The sequence below is a fragment of the Molothrus ater genome, chromosome Z (genome assembly GCF_012460135.2).
Source record: "Molothrus ater isolate BHLD 08-10-18 breed brown headed cowbird chromosome Z, BPBGC_Mater_1.1, whole genome shotgun sequence".
Taxonomy (NCBI): Eukaryota; Metazoa; Chordata; class Aves; order Passeriformes; family Icteridae; genus Molothrus; species Molothrus ater.
The window spans coordinates 60,829,695-60,848,707 of NC_050511.2; the positions used below are offsets into that span (position 1 = coordinate 60,829,695).

General features: G+C 38.0%; 1 protein-coding gene across 5 annotated transcripts in view; it reads right to left on the minus strand.

Moving 5' to 3' along the window:
* The window catches only part of FAM172A (family with sequence similarity 172 member A), a 264,993-nt gene that overhangs the window by 100,797 nt on the left and 145,183 nt on the right, over positions 1-19,013 (minus strand). For all 5 annotated transcript variants that reach the window (XM_036403453.2, XM_036403451.2, XM_036403452.2 and 2 more), the window contains one exon: positions 11,971-12,090. In XM_036403453.2, coding sequence (XP_036259346.1) covers positions 11,971-12,090 — 120 coding nt within the window. The remainder of the gene's footprint in view (positions 1-11,970; positions 12,091-19,013) is intronic.

A 19,013-nucleotide genomic window follows, 5' to 3' on the forward strand; every position in this document is an offset into this window, starting at 1 on the left:
GGAACCAACAAAACCCCACAAAGCAAGTTATCCTGGAAAAGGAAAAAAAGAAGGAAAGGACTATACTCAAAAGAACATCTGAATAAAATTGTGACATCTGCAGTAGAGTTTTCCCAAGAATGTTTGAGATGAACTCATTGTAACACTGCCTTCCAAGAAAAGACAGGGTGATCAATGCAGGAGCACATCAGGCTCCCTTGGACAGGCCAATCAATGCAAGAAAGAACCTTGCCCAGGGCCTTATGCAAATAGAAGCACGTCCTGCAACCCAGGGAGGGAACATGCGCAATAGATCAATGGCATCTGAAAAACCTTACAGCTATATCAGCCTCAGACAGTAAATATATAATGATGAATCCCTCACGTTCAGCCGTGAACTCTTTAAACTAGGTTATCTCAACAGCTGGTTTAAAAAAAAAGTGCTGGCTGTAGACGGCAATGGTGGCAAGGTGAATAAGATTACTGAGGGTTAAATTAACAATGCCTTTTTTTTAAAGGATTAGATAATATAATTGCTGTACTTTAACACATTGTAAAACACTGGCAGTTACGTGCCCACAGGGGTAGGGACTGAGAGGGGGATGGCAGGGTTATTTTGAATTTTTTTAAGATATATTACTCCTGTCAGATGTCTCAAGCCACTCTAAGACAAAATATAATACAGATACTGACAAGCAAATAAATGCGTTAATAATCAGCTTAATCAAAATGAAAACCTCATGCCCTTTCTATCCTAATACTGCACGATACTGAGATTCTTTATTAGACTTAATTTGCCTTAGAAATGGAAAAGAGAAAAATAACTAATTAAACTATTTATTTTTCGGGTATTTATGAGGCAATTTCAGTCCTGCACTTTGACATAATGCATTAAAATCTCAGTTCAATTCTGCAGCACTAAAATCACAATCTTCTCAATTAATATATGCACAAAATCTACTCATATTTTTATTTCTTATCATATTCACTCAAAGCCTTTAAATAGGATTATTTTAACATTTAAACATTAGTAGTCATGCTATTATTAATACTAAAATACTTCACTAATATGCTGAAACAGCTGCTTCTTATGATACCACAGATTGAGAGCTCCCTTTACTAAAGTATGTTTGCACTCCTTTTACTCCACCTGGATTTGCAATGCCTAATATATTATTAACTTGTAGTTTCTCTGATTGATCCACTAAACTGGGTTTTAAAGTTTTATAAAATCTCTACTGTTCCACGCAAAAGCCATACATACACTTTTCAGCATGATTACCATTTAAATTAACATGAACATAATATACTTGTGCGATCTTAAGAGCATAAGGTCACATAAATGGGAAAGAATGTGAAACAACAGTGAGACAACTTCCTTTTTAAAATGTTCTGTTCCATTTGGAGAAAACAAATGCCAGTATTTAGAACAGCTTAATATTTCAGCTGGAAAAATCTCAATTCACCACAAAACTTGTAAGTGCATACTGTGTGTGATATTCCTACATCTATCATTGTATAAGCAAATATAAAACTCCTACTCTTTTTCTTTATTAGTCTTCCTATATACATTCAAAAAGAACTGTAAAAAAAACTGTAAACCTTTAGACTGTGACAATGTCATATCTTGTAAAATCTTTAGTATTGTGCTGTTCTCCAAACCAATCTAAAGAGATAACAACATACAAAGTTTCATAAAATGCCAGGTTTTTTCATACTGTACTTGGTGGGAAAAGAATCCCACAACCAACATACTCACTCATTTGACTCTGCAACTGTGTCAATGCAGAGCCAGATACAATGACCACATCCATATAAACTAATGCTCTAAATATTTCATTTTCCTGTCCTGATGCAACGCAGTAAAAATAGGCACCTTCTGGTAAGAACCAGAAACAGGTGGATTAGATTAAAAAAAAACAAGATGCACATTCACAGAAGATTAAGAACACAAAGTTGGAAGATAATCAACATAGATAGGGTGAAAAACTAGTAAGTGTGTCAGGGAAAACAGGAGATGTGACTTTTTATTGACGCAGCAGGGCAGGATATATACCAGCACCTTAGGAGTTTGCCTCAGAGAGCCAAGAAAGAGATAAACTGAATTAGTTTCCACCAAAAGAATGGTGATGAGGCAAAACTCTGCATTGTCAGATACTTAAGAGGTTCAGGACAGAAGACATGTCTCTTGTTACCATTGATGAATTTCCCCTATGTCTTGAAGAGCTCTGATGTGCATGAGATGGTTCATACAGCCAACACTCAAGAGCTTTTAACTTCTGGGAAGTTTAACGGCAACCAGTGAGGAAATACATAGCCAGGCAAGAAAAAATCAGTTGCCCTGGGTTCTGAAATTAACTATCACAATCAACAGCATGCTCTACACATTTTAAGGAAATAGTTGCACAGAGATGTTGCCCATCAGCTTTGAGAGGCTCAAGGGATGAAGTTTATCTGCAAACAGCTAAAAGGATGAGTGACATGTTCTTTGAATATGGCCTTGTGCTTTGGCTTTTATTTTTCATTTCAAAGCTGGAATTTGAAATGAAAAATAAACTGACTGATAAGTGATATTGTCTTGCAGAATTTAAAACAGTGGAAACAATGCAGGAAAGGAAAATAATACAAAGGAATTTACTGAGTCAGCAGGAAATTTCTAGCCAGATATAGGGATAGATGCCAAATATGGTTTTATTTAACATCTTCATTAATTATCTGGAATTAATTAAATTTGCAGGTGACATTAAAGTGGGACAAACCACCGAGAGAAGTAAGGCATGAAAGAAATACAAAATAAGCTTCCAAGATTCACAGACCTGTAGCACAAAAGGGATTGTTATTACAATCCAGTATGCCATCCTGCACAACAAGGGCCACAACACAGCTAGATTTAATTAGGAAGACTGTGAGATAATATTGTTTGGAGGGGGTGTTGGGAGGAAATAATCTACTACATTCACATTTAGTACATTCAGTACCACTGGGGAAAGGAAAATTGAGAGCACTAAAAGACTTTGAGAGATACATGAACATTAGCAGGTACTAAATTCAAAGAAACTTTAGAAAAAAAAATCTAGTACCACTTAGGTTGCATTGATCAAAATGCTGCATAGCAGAACAAAGATACTGAAGTTCAACCTGAACTAATGTTAACTGCACCTAGAATATTGAGTTCAATCCTCAGCATACTGTCAAAGAAATGTTGACAAATAGAACTGAATTCAGATAGGCATAAGAAAAAAAAAATAGAACAGCTAGTTACACAAGCTGAGCTACAAAAAACAAGAGGATGAAAATATGAGAACAATTGCTAAAGATCAAAAAACTCCTCATGCAGAAACCTAAATGTTCACTGCGTAATGTATGGATTTTAAAATGATGCAAAGAAGTTATAAAAATATAAAATTACAGAGACGAACTCTAGAAAAATTTCTCCAAAGAAATGCATAAAGTGCTGTGCCTTTGACCACCAAATCCCATAGGCAACAAACATGTATTTCCAAGTAACTGGATTTTCTAGTAACCCTAACTTTTACTCATATCCAGTTCTTTTTTTATTTCATAATTAACATGCCAACTTTGGTGTTAATTTAGAAAATTAATATGAATGGTAGAATGAGACAAAAAAGTAATGATAGGTGGTGCCAACAATTACTATTCAGTATAAAATTCCAGGAAACATTGTCCTTTTCCTTTTGGAAAGAAGTGGGGAAGGGACACATGCACAGCTAGCTGCAGATCATGGCCTGAGCTGAATGAACCATGAGGTACCAGATTAGCAAATGTCTAAGAGAAGCAAAACACAATGAGGCTGAGCATATTGTCTACAGCAAAGTAACAAGGAGTGATGAATATTCCAAACGTGTCTGTTCTGGAAGTGGTCAATGCTCAGCCTTTCACTGCTGCCATCCTCTACTATCATCCAGCAGCGAGGCTAGCAGGGCTTCAGATGAACTGAGGAAGGGAATGCCTACACAGCATTTACAGTAAACCACCAAAAAATTTAAAACGACATGCAGCTATGATACTATGAGCTGTATTGCAATCCTTTATCATTCCTCTGTCTCTTCCCATTAGAGCATCCTTCCAAATTGCAAGCTCTTTAGGACAAGGTATTGCTATGTGATTCCTACTACAACACAAATGGATAATAACAGTAAATGCTAGCATGTGAACTAATGATGCCAGTGTATGCTTGTCAGTTTATTTATTTAGGCTGAGTGGCCTAAAATGTTTATCTGCTCTCTGTTAGAATGGGCAATATATGCATACAAATGCATATATGTGTAGACACACACACACACACACACACACACACACACACACACACACACACACAAACACACACACACACACACACACACACACACACACACACACTCTTTATATATCAGAGAAGCCAAATGTGATCAAGAAGCTGTTTCCAGTACAGCAAACAGTGACATGCATATTTCAGTACTTTTTTGCTCAATCCACCATTTAATTTCCTTATGGTTGCAAACTCTCACCACAGGATCTGCTACGCCTGTTGCTTTCTACCTCAAGCTTGTGTGTTTCAAAAAGCACTAGCAAAAAAAGAGTCCACTCTTTCCAAAAACAAGTCTGCTCCCCAATTCCTGTTATTCAAGGTCAATGGGACAAACCTGGGCTGAGTGTACAGATTAGGGAACGAGAGGTCAGAGAGCAGTGCTATGGAAAGGGACCTGGGTGTCCTGGTCAATGGCAAGCTGAACATGAGTCAGCAGTGCCTTGGCAGCCAGGATTCAGCCATCCAGACGAGGAAGGGGATTGTCCCGCTCTGCTCTGTACTGGGGCAGCCTCACCTCAAGTGCTGGGGGCAGTTTTGGCACCACCATGTAAGAAAGATATAAAGCTATTAGAGATCATCCACAGTAGGGTAATGATGATGATAAAGGGCCTTAAGGGGAAGCCAAATGAGGAGTGTCTGAGGTCACTTGGTCTGTTCAGCCTGGAGGAGACTCAGGGGAAACCTCATTGTGGTCTTCAACATCCTCAGGAGGGGATGAGGAGGAACCTCTTCACTTTTATGACCAGTGACAGGATCTGAGCAAATGGCAGAAAGCTGAGTCAAGGGAGATTTGGTTTGGATATCAGGAGAAGGTTCTTTGCATAGAGAGTGGTTGGGCAATGGAATAGGCTCCCAGGGAAGTGGTCACAGCACCAAGCCTGAGAGAGTTCAAGAAGCGTAAGGATAACACTCTCAGGGACATGTTGTGATTCTTGGGGCATCCTATGCCAGGAGTTGGACTTGATGATCCTGATGTGTCCCTTCCATTTCAGCATATACTTCGATTCTATGAATTCTAACTAAAGAGGAAGGGAAAAAGTTGTTTGCCAACACTGGTATTAGAGGTTTGACCTGGTTTTGGTTAAAACTCAGCTATTCCAGTGGAGTGAGCCTCGAGTCAGAGTAGCATCAAGTCCAGACAAATTAATCCAAAAAGTGGTCAAATTATTCATGGCTGAAGATATGCACCTGCATATGTCTTTCACAGGAACACAGACTCCTGGGTCACACCAAGGACCACCAAGAGTCTCAGCAAATTACTCACATAACTCTTGCCATGTATGGGTCATGACTGGCAGCAGCTTTGCCTCAGTCCTTTTCCCAAGCAGGACTTCCTAATCCAATGGTGAGAGACCTAACTCCACCCTAAATTTATTCATGACTAGCTTTAATCCATTTGTTCCTGTGCTGACATTGTTCTTTGGCTTATAAGGCTCTCCCCTCCCTGCTGTTTATTCTCCTGATGTATTTGCTGAGTGCTACCAATCCTTCTAAGCTTTCCTTTACCAGGCTGAACAAGCCATGCTTTTAAGCTCAGTTTCTACAGTAAATACAAAGCAGATGCTGAACCTTCTCTTTCTAGACATAGCTACCAAAGTTAACATAAGAGGACTAGCAATTAACATGGTTCTTTTTAAGGCTGATAAGCCTTAAAAGCATGTAGCATCTCTATGGCTTATGACAGCTAGGACCTGTCCATGCTGGCACCATGTCACAGCAGGTCTGAGGATCCTTCATTGTTTCTTGACTTAATATTTACTTAATATTCCCAAATGTGTCAAATTACCTCAGATAAATCACAGCAGCAAGCTGGACAGCATTAATACTCACCTTCTTGGGACAGAAAGAGCAAAAACATCACAGTATCATCTCTGACTCTTGTTACATTACCTGGTCATTCACTTACAGCCACTGGCAACGAAGCCAGTTGTCCAAGGGTTTCTCCAGCCCTGCTGTTCTCTGTTGATGAGATCACTCTTTGTGCACAAATGCAGATGACTGACTAGTCAACGCCTAACTGTCCTGGCATAGAACATAACTTTCTATTACTGCAGAAATTCTACTTCTGAATACTCCATCACTTAATGCCAGGATCCAATTTCAGGAGCACATATTTAATTTGTGTGCCCACATCAGTAACAGGAATACTAAAAAAATCAGCATCAAGGCTAGAGACCCTATTCCTGTCCGATCTTTTTTTATACAACCAACCACTGGTTCCTCCATTAGCTTCTCTTGTCCATCCTCATTTCTCATTTGATCTTTTTCAGATGAACAAGTACTTTTCCAAGAAGGAGAACAAAGGATAGTTGAAATAAATAACCAAACAGAATCAAGATATCATTTTTGCTTTCAGACTTGTTTTTCTGAATGTGAGTACTAAATCAGACCTGCTTCAAAAATATGCTATTGTAAGTGCCCAACACAGAAAAGGCGTGTCTAAGGTGTGAATCAGGAAGGGTTGAGTGAGATGACTTGTCCAAAGACTGGACATACAAGTCAATTCCCCATAAACCTTCAAGACAGCATCCCACACTGCTCTCCCAATGGACATGCAACATCTAAAGTGTCTTTTTTTCCTTTTTTCTTTTTCCCCTCCCCCACAAATGCTCACAGAGCTTTAAAGCACAGTGGTATTTTGCTTTTGTCTTCACAATAAGTATCCTGGTCACTGAGGTGTTTTCCTTCACAGCTCTCTACTTGTAGCTCTTTCCCATGCTTCCTACAGCCATCACAGATCTTATGTGATCTCTACCACACATCAGTAGACATATTTCGATTTAACATGTCAGCCAGGGGAATTAAGAGTTGCATGTCCACAGTACCCACTCATCAATTTTCCAGGCAAACAGAATTAAAAAAATAAGTAGATATATTTATATAAGAATTTATAAAAAAGCCAAATATAACAAACCATTCAGTCTGAGACTTCAGGAAATTAAATTAATGAAAAACTAATGATAGGTTCACAGCCTAGCCATTAAGTTTCTTAAATTGCATTTTGCCTGTGCCATAATAATGATGCAGCCTCAGAGACTCAATGGTAGCTCAGCAGGTGCCTGTCTATCATCGTTATTTTGGCACCTATCAGTGCCAGTCAGGGCCAGGTCCTTGCCATACTCAGCACAATACAGCAAAATGAAGTGGCAGCATATTGCAGAGAGGATCTCAAAATGATGGACCTAGAATATTTCAAATTTCCAAAATTTGCAGATTTGATGGAATTAGAAGTCTACAGTACGTACAGTAATTTAACAGTGTGTTTTAAGGGCTCTCATTGTAAAAAAGCTTGCTAAAAGGACACCCTCCCCCCATTTTACCTACACCTTTATGCAAATTATCAATACATACATCCAATATTTTAGCCAAAAGAACTATAATGAATAGTTTATATCTGCTGAAGACAACCTACTTTCCTTCTCCTAATTATTACATTCCTGTGTGTAGTTCGTATTTCCACAGCAGTATGAATGATGTAAGATGGAGATACTATTAATGATTCTCACAATTTTTTCATAATTCCCATGATATTTGGTATTTTTTTAAAAGATAGCATTTAACTAATTGAAACAAAAAAGCTGTAACTCTAGTTATAAGATTATGAGGAAAAAACTGAAAATGCAGGGGTCTCAGAAATATAGGAAGCAAACAGCAGAAGTGTTCCACAAAGATTCTTGTGTGTGGGTCTTTCAAGCAGGCAATGACAAGGAAAAACATTATTTTTAAAGCATAATAATTGTAAACCCATAAAATTTGGCAGGAAAACTCAAAGGAGGCGTTGTACCAGAAACTTCTTATTTTCTGTAAACTAAATATAAAATTGACTCCATCAACTTGAAATTCTCACTTACTGTTAAATTTCATAAAATTCTTAAAAGCTTGGAGTTGGGAAAGTTTCACAATTTACCATCAAGTAAAGCAAACTGATTCTGAAAATAAATCCCTGACTATACTATGCAAGGGATAGCAGAATTAAGAAGCTGAGATGTGTTCATGAATCATGGCTTGAGTTTTTCAAAATCAGTAATAAGCAATTAGCAAAACACAATGACCCAACAATTATTTTTAGTGCTGTGCATTCAAAAAGTAATTTACGTGCATATATTATCACATGCATGTTTTATTTCAAACTGCAATTGCACAAAGATTAGTTTAGTAAATATTAAGATACACTCTAACATATGGCTTATGATTTACCATTTGTAATTCAACCTATAAACCACAGAACAATATAACTTAGTACATTTATTGGTGAACTTTATTCTCCACACATTTTAATCACTTTCAGCTATTCCCCTAGTAATGTATGACACAAGAAGGTACAGAAAATGCGTGCCTATGTTGCAGTAAAAGTTTCTGTGTATTTGAGTATGATATCGCAGACTCACCCTCTTTGTCTTAATATCCTGCAATCACAGACATGAGAAAATGTAGATCAAAAAGCTGCAAAGATCAATAACATTTTTACTTGAAGTGGCATGTATTTGAAAATTGCAGCCAAGCCTTACCTGATTGTTTAATGAAGAATTTTCAAAACTCAGCCTTATTTTCAAGGTGAGAAGAAATTTGGAATGAAGAACAAAATTTGGACAACGAAGTTTGTAAATAAAAATGATGCTCCTTTTATAACAATTTCATAAGTGATGGTTCTATCTGTTCTCTTTCACTATGTGTTTCCCAACAAAGTGCATGCCAATCAAGGGACAAGGCAGAGTAGCACTGCCTTTCTTACGCTACCTCCCTCAGCAGCTTCAGACAAAGGAGTACCTGGATGGGTACTGCCTGTGGAAGGCTGAATATTGTTCTCTGCCTTTTCCTGGGAGAGCAGCAGCTCCTCCCACACAATGGTATGAACGTCTATGAACAAGACTTTGCCTAATATCAGCTTTCATTGGGTTTTTCTGTTTAAGGCCAGAACATCCTGTTTCCATCAGGAGCCCTACACCACGATGAAGTAGCAAGCTGTAGCTGAGATGACTGCAAGCCATCATGAGAGACCTTACAGCACTGAACATGGAAAGTTGACTAAGAAGATATTAATTGAAAATACATTTTTTAAATATATTTTTGCTTGTTTTCTTTTTCCCTGCAGGCAAAATAAAATTCAGAGGGCTCAGGCAGAAGCCTTCACTCCAAATTAAAGCCATATGCTTCACACTGCTTCACACTGCCTCCTGCAAGAGGCAAATGCAGAAGGAGCAGCTGTGCAACAGGTTTCCATAACAACTGTAACCAACAATTTCATGAATCAGTTAACCCAAAAACTTGCAAAGGAAGTGTAGAGGTGGTACAGTTGCTATATGGTGTAGCTGCTCTATCAACCTCATCATCACCCCCACATGAATCAGAGAAAAAAGTGAAGCGATTGAAAATTTATTTGTCATAAGACAGTAATTGCCCGTCAGCTGCTCTGTTTCTTTTTGGAGCTCATTGCAATTACTAAATGCTGTATGGATATAAAGTTTAAGAGAAAGGAGATTATAACAAAATAAAACCTTACAAATGAATATTGTGATGAAATAGTTCAAGGTTTATTTCAATTATATGTCGTTCAGTGTATGAATTATTTAATCAAACTGCTTTTAGTAGTACTCAAATATCAAACTACCTCTTTGATTTTTTAGAAAAACATTGAGTTGCATTAAAAATATATTTCAGGTCTAGTTTTGCGTGACAAATATGTGGTGTGTCAGTGGATATGTATTATATTCCTCCTCTCAGGCATGCATCTCCTGCAGAGACAGCACACTACAGAAGCTGACCCTTACTGAGACCATCTTGTCTTTCTGACAACGATACTTCTTAACTTCTTACTTACTGGTTGCTTCCTGCAATTGATAAAAAATTTTTGCTCAGCTTGTGATAACTTCACAGGCCCCGAGCACCCTGACCCTGGAAACCCTAAGGTCAGAAGTCAAGTCTTGCTCTGAAACATCAGTGCGCTTCATATTAAAGTAGAAAAAAAGTGAAGAAATATCCACCAGTGTGACAAGAAAAACAGGGAAAATGGGAATGACACCTTGGTCATCTGTTACCCAGGCCACCTCAAGCCTCAAGCCATTGTCTGAAATGGGATGGAAAAACTCTCCAAGCCTCCTTCAAGTCAGCACTCTGTTTAGGAAACACTGAGAAAAGCCTCCAGTTGCTTCTTATTCCTGCCCTCTGCTACGTGTCTCTGGGCATCTGGTGACTAAAACAATGTGGCTTTACAAAACCTACAGAAATTCTGCCAAAGCTTTACTTTGGACCCACAAGTCGCACCAGAATAACCTGGGCTGAAACACAAAGCAGCTGAAAACCACAACTCAGGAAAGCCAAGAAAGAGAAATTGCTTCCTAACATTCATGACATTTCAAGAGCAACAGGCACATGACATGCAACACACACATCTTTCACCCATAGATGAAGTTACAGAAAGAGTTATTCACCTTCAAGGTGAATATTCACTTCAAAATTTAGTTTTGAGACTAATCATTAAGAAAGTAATAAAACACCTGTGAAAAATGATCAACTCTCAAATGATCTTCAGATCAGGAAAATGAACTGTTTCCCAAGTCTCAAACCTGTACACATCATGTGTGTTTTGCACATACTCTTCCAGGACCTCAGAGACAATAAAAATGGCATCAATTTCAACAACAAAAAAAAGGGGGGGTTTAGGAAAATCTCAAGTTCTTAAAATAATACCAGTGGCCATTGTCTGGATTGTTATTGCTACTTGGAGCAACATAAGACTAAAACCAACATGCTCATGGCGTGCTTTTTCTTAACTAAGTCATTCATCTCATGTTCAGGCAGGAAACACCTTAATCAACTTTCAGTTAGATTAAACGAATGTGTTGTACACAAAAGATGTACATATATGTCTGCTGTTTCCTGTGTCTATAAAACCAGTTCTAATGCTCTGCAATTTAACTTCCCACAATAAACAGGACCCTTACTTTTCTGTAGTTTTCTTCAATAAAACATATCCTGATTACACTACTGTTTTAAAATCATATGAGGAGACTGTAGCTACACTGACAGAGTGATACACAAGTTTAACAGGCAGCTTGGTATACCAGATGGGGTCGAGAGATCTGCCTTTAGAGAAAAGAGTGAAAGACTGACAAACTAGATGTTCAGCAGTTTCAGCACCAGATGTAGAACAGCTTTACACTGAGCAAAGTTTTTCCCACCTTATATCGCTGCAGAGCCTAATAAATAGGAAAACAGAAGTCCTTCCAGCAAGTTCTGCAGATCTTTGTAGAAAAACTGCAAAAACTGAATAAAACTGCCATATTTCCCTGCACGTTCAGTTCCAATCTATAAACAAAAAAGCTGTATTTGTGTCTGGGACTTCGTTTTAAAACTGTTCTTATATGTCCTTAGTCTCATATGCCCCCAGGTATTTCTTCCCCACAGCAGAAACTGGTGCCTTTCAGTACATAGTCTGGACAAGAAGGATGCAGCATATTCTGTTTCCCCACAGTCTTTCAGGTTCATGCACACTTGGGACCTTACTGTCTATCTCAAAACTAGAAAAGATGCAGCGACCTTCTGGCTGCAAAGAAATCCTGACCAACCTGTACATGACCACTGGAAGCTGTTTCTACCTAGCTACTTTCAATAAGGTGATCCCAAAGAATGTAGAAATCTGTGACACTCTTGAGAAAAGACAGCAATGGAGAATTCACACTTACCAACTCTACAAAGGCAAGTCCACCATAACTGTGAGCAACAAAAAATACATTCTCTGCAGCTGACTGGGAAATAAAATGGTCCCAAACATAAATCGCATGTTCTTCAGGAGAGCCATTATCCTGCAAAAAGAAATAATGTTTGTGACAATTATCTTTTAAAAAATGGCAATTCTGTCTAAAAATGTGTTTCTATATGTTTTAATGTTTTGTTAAAATAAAGATTAAATGAATACACACTAGAGTATCAAAAAGAGAACAGATCCTTTTGTCTAAATAAAGGCAGTAAAAGTGTGGCATTCTGAGCTTACTTTAGTAAGTATAACAAAATTATGCATCTGCAAAATTTTACGTAAATACCATGATGACAATTCTGCTAAACAGAGCCATTCATAGGAATTATGAGTCATAGCTCAGATTTTCATTCTTTTGACAACTCTTTCGTCAAATATTTGTTCGCTGAGGGCTTGTTTAAAGTACTTATGCCTTAGATTGGTAAATAAAAACAGGTAAGAACAATATAAATACATAATTGTAGAATAATTTTGGTTGGTAAAGACCTATAATTTCTATTTTTACTTTTTTTTCATACTATGAGCCACTGGAAAACTGAACTAAGATTAGATTATGGTATTTGCAACTACTCTTTCAAATCTTACTTTTGGTGATTGCAGACTATGAGATATTGAGCAAAGAAAACACCTCTTGACTGGTGGCAGCCATTACTTTGGAGTTTTTGGTAGCTAGGGGACCACGCTTTCTTACTATTGAATAAGATTTTGTCAAAGTCAACCAGTGTAAGAGCCACAGAAGGCACTAGAGGGATACACATTGATTTTAGTGCAGTCTCATCGAAACTCATGGTTGTGTACCTGTATCCTTGAGGCTCTTGGAAAGAACTATACCCCTCTAGTTTTCCCTTTTTCTTGGGTTCTTGAGGTCATAACTACAAATTTGGTCTAGTCTCAGGCAACAAGAATAAGATGCTCTGCTAGGTACCCTGGCTCTGCCAGCATTTCACACAACCAGGATAACAATGTTTGCTCTTTCCAGACTCTTGAATGCCAGAAAGAGCTGATCAGTCAAGGTAATGTAATTTCCTAAAGTTTGCATTCCTTTTCCCTTTGGTTGGTGCCAGCAACAACTTCATATCCTTAGCTCACTCAGACACAGACAAGAAAAGCCTCGTTTCTGTAGGAAAAAGAAAGCACAAACCAGTAAAAGCCACTCGTAATCAGAAGTTGCTAATTACACAGTGTGAATTATTGAAATTTATCAAGAATGTTGAGGTGATCTAGATCTCAATTGCATTCTGCAACTAGTTTTGGGGATTGAAGCTTTTGTGTTTAAAATCAGTGGGAAGAGACACACCTAAATAATGTGGTTGATTCTGGCTTTTATTTCTATTCTCATACCCTGTTTTTTAAGAGTAAGCAAGAGTGAGATGGCAACAAATATATTATGGATCCTGACTTAAAGTTTTTGAATAATGATTCTGCTTCAGCAGCAGTCATTTCAAGACAGAAAAACCTGAGTTTCTCTTACTCCTGGACAGATTCTGCTCTTCATTGACTATGACAGAGGGTGGTTTTAACTAATTCTGTATCACCTATTGTAAACTACCTCAGTATAGGAAAAGACTTACTTCAAAACAGTTTGTTGCTGTTTTTAAATTTGATTGTATAGATCTGTACAGAAAGTAAAGACTCCTCCCTTTGTGAGGAATGAGGGAAATTTTTTAGAAGAAATTACATAACGAAAATATGATTGACAAACCAGTTATTAAGATAAAGATGAAGGACAACTTGAACAGGAGTTTCCTATGCAAAAGTGATATACACTATAATCTGTACAGAAAAAAGTACATTAAAACACTGAGAAAGTTTCAGAATTACTGATTTATCTAAAAGATTTATCTTAGTTATGTACACAGGAGGTACTTATTTTTCAATAATAATGTTGGCATTGATACTTTTAACAGCAATTTTTGTATAGCTACCCAATGCTATTTAAATAATCTGAGAAAAAGAGGACATTTTTTCTGCATACTATAGCATTTTCAGGTTACTTTGAATTTATTATTTGACACACTGCTAGTAAAAGCACACCATTTTAGGTTCCACAAGACTAAGACATCAGCAAAAAGCTTCTGAACTCAGCCCAAAAAAGCTTTCACCAATCAAAACATAACCAGTGCTCTAGTAAACTAAATTAATAACTTCACAGCTTCACAGTCTAGTACAAAGATTCAACAGGATTCTATAAAAGTAAAAAGGAATGAGCTAGAACGAGTTAAATATAGACTGTCACTTCCTTTATTACCAGTTAAAAAAAAAAAAAACAACAACCATAAAATGTCAGGATAAACTGGGTTGCTGTACACTCTGCTAAACCCTAAACAAGGCAAGAAAAGCACATATGTGTAAGGAGTCTGGAGGAGTCCTAAATGCTTAGAAAAAATGCCCTTTCTTCAGAGCATCTGCTTATTTTTCTCCCTTGTAACTAGCCTATATTACAAATACCTCAGACCTGGCTCCAGGTGTGTACATGGAATATCCAGCTGCAGGAGCAGTGCACAGCTGATCTCCTTAGGATTTCAAATTGCACTGGGTCTCTGAGGTTTAACCTCTACTGCCTGGCTTGGATTAAATTATCAGACAGGATGCTGCATTTTCAGCATGAAAGGTGACAGTCTCAGGCAGCTGTTGCTTTCTGTAATTTCACTGAAGCTAAATTGAATGCACTTATATTGAACATTGTTAAATTATTTGATAGAGAGGGGGTCTTCCAGTCAGAGTTTACGTAATTATCTACACAATTGTACAGAAATTAAACAAGTGTACAGAAATGAATGGACATCAGCCTGGAGAAATCACACTATATACCTCAAAAGGCATCTCAGGCTGAATGCATTCTCGTTTGTGAAACAGATTGAGCTGGAGACGCACAGGAAAACTTGAACTTCGACTTCCCACTGTGAAAGCTGGTCAGCAGTGTTTACCTACAGCAGGTAATTCTATGTCAAAATAAGTCATCTGGTTCTTTGGAGTTGTGGGTCTCCATCCCTCTGAAAACCCTTCCTCTTGATCATTATATATACAATTAGACATGAAGGGAAGAAAAGATTAAGCTCTGTATGAAGTGAAAAGGCCCTAGTGCAATGTTTATGCAATGCAAAGTAATCCAAACAAGGCTACTCCTGGGCCATCCATTGGGCAGAAACGTGGAGGGAGTGAACTCATATTTTGGTCTGCCATTTTTTCCATCATGGTTAGTGATAGGAGTTGAAAGGTATATAACATTTTAATAGTTGGAGCCATTAGGTATACACAGATAAGCAGTATGCACACTGTGAATACAATATGACATTCTGTTGCATTCAAAAAACAGGTTAAATTTACCAGTGTAATATCACAGTCATTAATTGTTAAATACCAGGTTGGAGTGATGCAGCAATTGAAGCCTTATCAACTATGCCAGATCCTAACACCTAGACGTTACAAGGTCTGCAGTTATGATGGACTACCTGAGTCGATAACACATGGAATTGTCTACAACATTTGCATATTTGTGTAATTATTTCCTAAGGTTAATTAGCTCCTGCAAAGCAGCTTGCCCTTTGAGACTGCTTACTGTGACAGGTTCACGTATTTTGTGTTTCAGCACCAAATTTTACTTATTTCTTTTTCTTTTCCCTTTTTTATTTCTTTCCCTCCGAAGTAGCCTGTTGCCAGAAAGTCATAGGCCTTGAGGCCTTGAATCTGGAGGCATTGAACCACTATTAGCTTTACTGAGGCAGAGCAGCTCAGATCCCCATCTTGAACTTCTAATACATCAAAATTAAAAAAGCCACATAAAGAAAAAAAATAAACACTACAAAATTAAGTTTTCAGATCTGGTAACCTTCTACTTTCAGGGCTTTTTTTAAATCAAGAAGTAGGAATCACATTTTTCTGAGACAAGGGAAAGCATACAAATAGGGAAATATGCCAGCTTTAAAAGAATTTATTTGAAGGTGATTTCTCTAATTACCATTTATCACAGCAAAACAATTTCTCCTTCTAACTTGATAAGCTACTATAAACAAGTATGGTACATGAGTTAAATACGGGAGAACAGAATTGCACACTGGCTGGGAGGCCAGAAGGATACAGAAGGCTCTGATCTCCTGTCCCTGGAGATGCTAGATCTTACCCACCAGTAATATCTTGACAGTTGTGTACAGTTTGTCCCATTGCCTCAGGGAGCCTTGGGGCAGGTAAACTTTCGCAATTCACCCCAACCCTTCCAAAAAATCATGACACTTAAAATTCATATAAGTATAAAAATATCCTGTTACAACAGCACCTTTCATGAGCCCTAAATGATGCTTATCACCTGTTGCATTTTTCTCACTCCTTTTGCAAATATTTGCCTTACATCAGACAAAAACTTTTTCACTAGAGAGAACAAAATGAAACTATACGATGGGTTACTACCACCAGAGCAGCTCCAAAATTTCCATGCAGGACGTGGTGTAAGAGGCTTTTGTCATGGTTCAGGAACATTACTCCCTAATTTAGTGATATCCCCAACCAAGACTAATCCAAACCAGACACTGCTCCTCCCACTGCTCTTCTGCTCTTTGTGTCTGGCGGGAGACACAAAAGACAGAGGTTATGGGTTGAAATAAGAAGAATTTACTGGAAACAGTAATGAAATAAGAAAACAAACAGTAACAGTAACACTATTAATAAGAAAGGTACAGAAAAAAGAGGGTGATTTACGTGCCAAAAATGCTCATGAGCCCAAGCTGACCCAGTGTGACCCACAAATGAACAAAATGGCAGACAGATCCTCTTCACTCATGCTCTTCTTCCTGACCACAAGCCATTCCCCTTCCTTCTGGGAAGCATTTCTGCCCTGACAGTGACAAGAGGTGATACAGAATAATAATCTAGAAATGCCCACATGGCTCCAGACTCCGTTCCCTCACAGTTACTGTGAAAAAATTAGCTGTCCTGGCTGAGAACCAGGATATCTTCAAGGGCAATAAAGCTGAAACACAAGCAAAAAAAACAGCCAGTATGTGATTTTTCCCCCATAGCAAAGACAGTGACTATGGCATTACAACCACAGAGGAGGATTAAAGTAAAGAGAGGATATAAACTGAAAACAGGAAAGGAAGTGGAAGTACGCATTTTGTATTAATATATTTCTGCAGCATGAGTACATGAAGACAAGACTTGAAAGTGTCTAGACCAGGACATTTAACCAGATTTTGACTTTAACTGAGAAATTCCAGCGTATTAGGAAGCATCCCATCTATCTGAAAATCTTTTTTACCTTTTCAATCACAGAGTTGAGAGAATTCTTGCACAGTTATTTGGGAAAGGTTCCCTACTACAATACAAGAGATGATCCCAGGAGACAGCAAGGATCTTTTATTAACCATAGGAATTGTATTTCTGCTTAACTTACTGACAATAGGCAATGTTAATCTGTATGCTACACAGATGGACATATGTAAACATGAAGATGGGTTGGCTCTTGCACAACTCTTACATAACTCGGCTTTCAGGAAGCATGACTTTCAGGAACCATGCCATAGCAGTATCTTGTGTAAAGGGGCAATTGCAGCTGTGTGAAACCAGACAAAAGGATGCTGCAGAAACAAGCACCAAGACCATCTCAGCAGCAAAGCAGTTGTGAGTGGGGGAGATAGTGGAGGAAAAAGTGACAGTGGAGGCAAATTATACCAAATCTTAAATCTGACATGTATCTGAAATTCAGTTTAGCAGGTTATGTAAAGAACACAGGAAAGCAAGGATGATGAAGACTGGGCAGTGAGTCAACCAAGTTATTTTTGTTACTGTGTCCTGAGTGAGACAACTTGAGAGAAAATAAGAGAAGAGATGAAACCATAGACAGTTGATGCTTTGGCCTTGAAATTCTGAATAGAGGACACATTTCTTTCCTCCTTTATGGGCTCTGCATGGATTTTACTTGCATACTTTGCCATATTAAAACCACAATACTCAGCAGGATTTGAGCAGCTGTGCAGAGTGGGTTCATGGTCACCAATGTCTGGTGTAGCTCTATGAAACACAAAACATTGTATCTGCATTGGTTTAACACTAAAATCATGTAAATCCATGAGTGATGTTATTTTATTCAGCATCTGTATTCAGAAATTCCTTACTTATGACTTTAGCAGGGATTAAATCATGAGTCTTCAGATGTAAAAATGCCATACTCTTGCACTTGCAGGAAGAAGGGGTGAAATAAAAAATTGTACTATCTTTTAAAGGGCACTTTCTGAGGTAGGGGCAAGATACATACTCTGGCAGCAGGCAGCAGCCAGTTTTGAGACAGAAGGAGAGACCAGGTATCACAAGAGCTAAGTCTAGTCATTTGTGGAGTTGCAGGATACAAATAGCACAGCCAAGGTTGTTATCTGGCACACGCCTTCAGAAAACAAAGTGGCAAAGTGACTTGAAGTTGTTTTTTTTTGTTTTATAGATCTCAGTTTATTCCCAAATCTATCTGAGATGTTTCTGTTTCAATTTCTTCTACCTGTTTTGTGAATTGGGCTGGTCATGGAAGTGTTCCCGATATTGCTTATGAAGACCCTTATGAAGTAATGTTGTATGCACAGAGTCAGCAGCACAAAGACCAGAAATCTTACATTTTGCAGTTAAATGTCCATGATACTGAGTTAAAGATAGTCCCACCAACAAAACTGCCCACAATTCATCAGGAAAGCTTGCAATCTCAACAGTCCTGCTAAAACCAGAAGTATTCCATGAAACATGCAATATTTGGCATATCAAATAGCCAAATAAAAGATGTAAACCACAAATGCATTTGGTGGACTGATACAAAATTTAAATTTCCTCCACCAGGCCAGAGGGGATGAAGAGCTGGTTTGGGACAAAGTGGTGATAACGTGAGATGACGTTCATGGGATGACAAAGCATTTTGCTATGGTACAACTCTTGAGATTATGCTTAAAATTACAAATTTTAGCTAATGCAAGACTGATGCCTAGCCATGGTTTTTATGCT